Source organism: Mus pahari, chromosome 14 (assembly GCF_900095145.1).
Source record: "Mus pahari chromosome 14, PAHARI_EIJ_v1.1, whole genome shotgun sequence".
NCBI lineage: Eukaryota > Metazoa > Chordata > Mammalia > Rodentia > Muridae > Mus > Mus pahari.
In genome coordinates, this window is record NC_034603.1 from 28279296 (window position 1) to 28282746 (window position 3451).

The window sequence follows — 3451 nt, forward strand, 5'->3', positions numbered from 1 at the left end:
TGTAGACCTGGTTGGCCTCGAACTCAGAAATCCGCCTGCCTCTGCCTCCCAAGTGCTGGGATTAAAGGCATGTGCCACCACGCCTGGCTAACAAAGCCTTTCTGAATCATGCTTTTTAGGGTCTCATGGCACCCAGGTTGGCCCTGAACTCACCGAGTAACCAAAGTTGGCCTTATAGTTCTAATCCTCCTGCCTCCATTTCCCAAATGTTGGGCTTATAGGTATGTGACACTATGTTTAGTCTGGCCCTGAGACTTTTGGATCCTGCCTCGGTGAAGGACATCATTCTTTCAGGGCACCCCTGGACTTCACAGGACCTTTCAACCTTCCCTGACACCCAGATGGCTGCCTCCTGGGGCTGTATCTTTAGAAGGCCTGGCCCCCTGGGGAAGAGGCAGTGTTTGCCCCTGACTACAGCTTGCTGCCCTCTGTGTGTGGGAGTTGCCAAAGGAAGCCTGTAGCCACCACTGAATCCCCTATCCCCCAGCTGCTGTGAGTGAACTGCTCTGTAAGGAGCAGGGAACTGACTTGAGGCCATCTTCAGATACTTCGTCTTCTCTCCAACCCAGAAGATGGAGAGACATTCATTTGGGGCAGATCTCATAAACAAAAATGAGAAGATGGTGGGAATGGGGATGGTGGTGAACTTAAAACCAAGCACTTAACTCACTTGTGTTGGGGAGGGGAGAGAAAGAAAAATGAAATGGGGGCTGGGATGCAGCACCCCCCTCCCCCGCTCGCATGCACAGAGCCACGACTTCAATCCCCAACCTGGGGGGAAAGAAAGGAAACAAAAACCAAAACACAAAAATACCCTCTCCTCCCTCAAAACAAAAAGCAACATGAAACAAAACCCGCCAAGCAGAAGACCACTCAGACACACCTCTGCCATTTAAGGGAAGCTGGAGAGGACTCAGAGTGTGTGCTACAAGCCGTTAGAGTGGGCGCTCCAGGGTCCACGAGTGTGAGACAGGACCTGCCCACACTGCACGGAGCTGTGTGGCTGAGAGGCTGTGCCCGAGCTGGCACCAGCAGATCCATGTGTTGGAAAGGAAAGTGAGTTTTCTGAGCTGCCCTCGCCTCCCTCCTCCAACCCACCACTGTGGAGGTGGAGCCCCTGCGACAGGCCCCTAAGCCCGCCCTCGGAACACCTGCCTTGCCACAACCCACACACCAAATGTAAAAGTCAAGTCTCACCAGGTCTGTCCTGAGCCACACCTCAATGTCGTCCATGACAGAGGGCTGCGCAACGGGGATCTATGAAGGCAGAGGCGGCAAGCAGCGGGGTCAGGCAGCCCCCACACAGCCAGGCAAAAGAAGACAGAACACCAGAACAAAGTAAATCGTCAAAAGTAACCCCCAAAACAAAACCAAAATGTACACAGAGCAAAACAACTACACGGCACGCACAGGCAGCACAGGCAGCTACATGTGAAATGGCAGGCGAGGGGAGCAATGAGGTGGTAAATTATAAGCAGGGGCTGGTGGCGGGAAAGTACGCGTTCTTGATATGGATAACTTTTTGCTTAGGCCTGTTTGCCTTTTCAGGCCAGGGCTGCAAACACCTTCTAATCTCAGAAAGGACTAGTCATGTGGCAGTCATGACAGGAGAATCAGCTGCCCTCAGCACAGACCACCCCAGGACAAGGGGCTTTTAGGACCAAAGGGAACAGAGGGGAACCGGGGTAGCACCTGCCTAGGGCCGGGTAGCTCAGCCCTGGGGCCCTGTCTGCTCCAGGAGGTGGCTCTGTGGGAAGGAGCCAGCAGCACATGCTCCCTTGGTCTGGGAGTGCCCTGCTTCCATAAAGCGGGCTCACTCCACCTCTGTGGGGAAGGCTGCTAAAACGAGGGCTTTGATGACAAGAGAAGACAGAGTGCTTTAGTCTTCTTTCTCTCTTGTGAGGGAAAAACCACCACTCAGTGGCCTCAAACGCCTCAGCTTCCTTTAGTCTACCTTTTCTCCTGCCTAAGCTTCAGTGGCTGACACAAGTAGTCCACTGTGAGCTGTGAGCAGAATACCTAGGGTGCGGCAAGATTTCCCCTCCAACCTGGGTATGGGAGGTGTCATGCTTTGGCCTGAGCCAAGGGCCCTGGAGCAGAGATTCTGGGAAAGATGCAACTGAAATCATCTATGTTGCGATCAGATATGACAGGATAGGAAGTGAAGGCCTTTAGACCTCTAGAGCCACACTGAAAAAGGTTGGCTCCCAGCCTAGACAATGAGGTGATGGCCTTTAGTCGGGGCAACCTGCCTCTTTTCCTACCCTGGGACTGAGAGGTGCCTCACCTGGGAGCCTTGCTTATTAGTAGTTCACTATTTCTTGAAGAAGAAAAAAAAAAAAGAAAGAAAGAAAGAAAGAGGAAAGATGGTGCTGTGCCCATAGCTGGCTACATTCTAATGTCAAAATCTAGGGTAGAAATTAAATAGGTAATAAGAAGACTCGGTGTAAGTAATTCTTAAGGACAAAGAAAATAATCCCAAACTCCAACCTGAAAAGGATGAGAACAAAGAAGTCATATTGCCAGCTCCTGCTTTGCAGGTTGAAATCTGTGGCCAAAAGGTGTGGCCCCTGCACATGCTGAACAGAGGTTTGCAGCGTCCCCCTCAGCAAGCTGGTGAACCCCAGCTCTGAGAACGTGCTCTGTGCTCAAGCTTCACCCTGCCGTGGGCAAGCATTTTCAGAACGGCCCACTAATCACTAGACAGTGTCTCTTTGTGCTGCCATTTTAACCCCCAGACACTTCAAACTGTTGAACTGGATATTTCGGGGAGCTCCCACTCCACGACACGAGTCCTGGTGACAAAGCAGATGATTACTTAGGGTGAGAGCACGGATGCTCAGTAGCTGTGCCTGCAGTGCCCATGGCAGATGCCTGCCTTCCCCATCAGAGAACATCAGGACACGGTGAGTGCGACCTGCCATCTCAGGACTGCGGGGGAAGGTGGGCTGAGGGGCTTTCTACCCTGACACACTCCTGAAACACCATGTGCTGCTTTCATGATCTTGATATCTCTGAACCACAGTGTCTGACTAGTAGACATGTTCTAGGCCTAGTCTGCAGCTTCGACAGTCAACGATTTCTCCAACAAGAAATGACAGCCATGGCGACTGCTGGAGTTCACGTGTGCCCTTTCTGCTTTATCCATCTCAGTCCACCTAGAAGAAACTGAGACGCCATACCTGCAAGCTTTGTTTGGTGTTGGGGTAGAACACAGGATCTCCAGCAGGAGGGCTGGACACTTTCGCTGTGTTGCTAGTTCTCAAGGGTCACAGGCCTAAAACCTTCAGGTTTTTCTTATAATTTTTTTTTTGATTATTAAAAAGTAGAGCCGGGCGTGGTGGCACACGCCTTTAATCCCAGCACTCGGGAGGCAGAGGCAGGCGGATTTCTGAGTTCGAGGTCAGCCTGGTCTACAAAGTGAGTTCCAGGATAGCCAGGACTACACAGA

The 3451-nt window shown here is 51.8% G+C and overlaps 1 protein-coding gene across 4 annotated transcripts in view; it reads right to left on the reverse strand.

The window, feature by feature from the left end:
* Tom1l2 (target of myb1 like 2 membrane trafficking protein) overlaps nucleotides 1–3451 on the reverse strand; it is a 119012-nt gene that overhangs the window by 5295 nt on the left and 110266 nt on the right. For 3 of the 4 annotated variants that reach the window (XM_021211554.2, XM_029546321.1, XM_029546322.1), the window contains one exon: nucleotides 1198–1257. The exons of the other annotated variant lie outside the window; for it this stretch is intronic. In XM_021211554.2, coding sequence (XP_021067213.1) covers nucleotides 1198–1257 — 60 coding nt within the window. The remainder of the gene's footprint in view (nucleotides 1–1197; nucleotides 1258–3451) is intronic. 4 annotated transcript variants of the gene reach the window in all.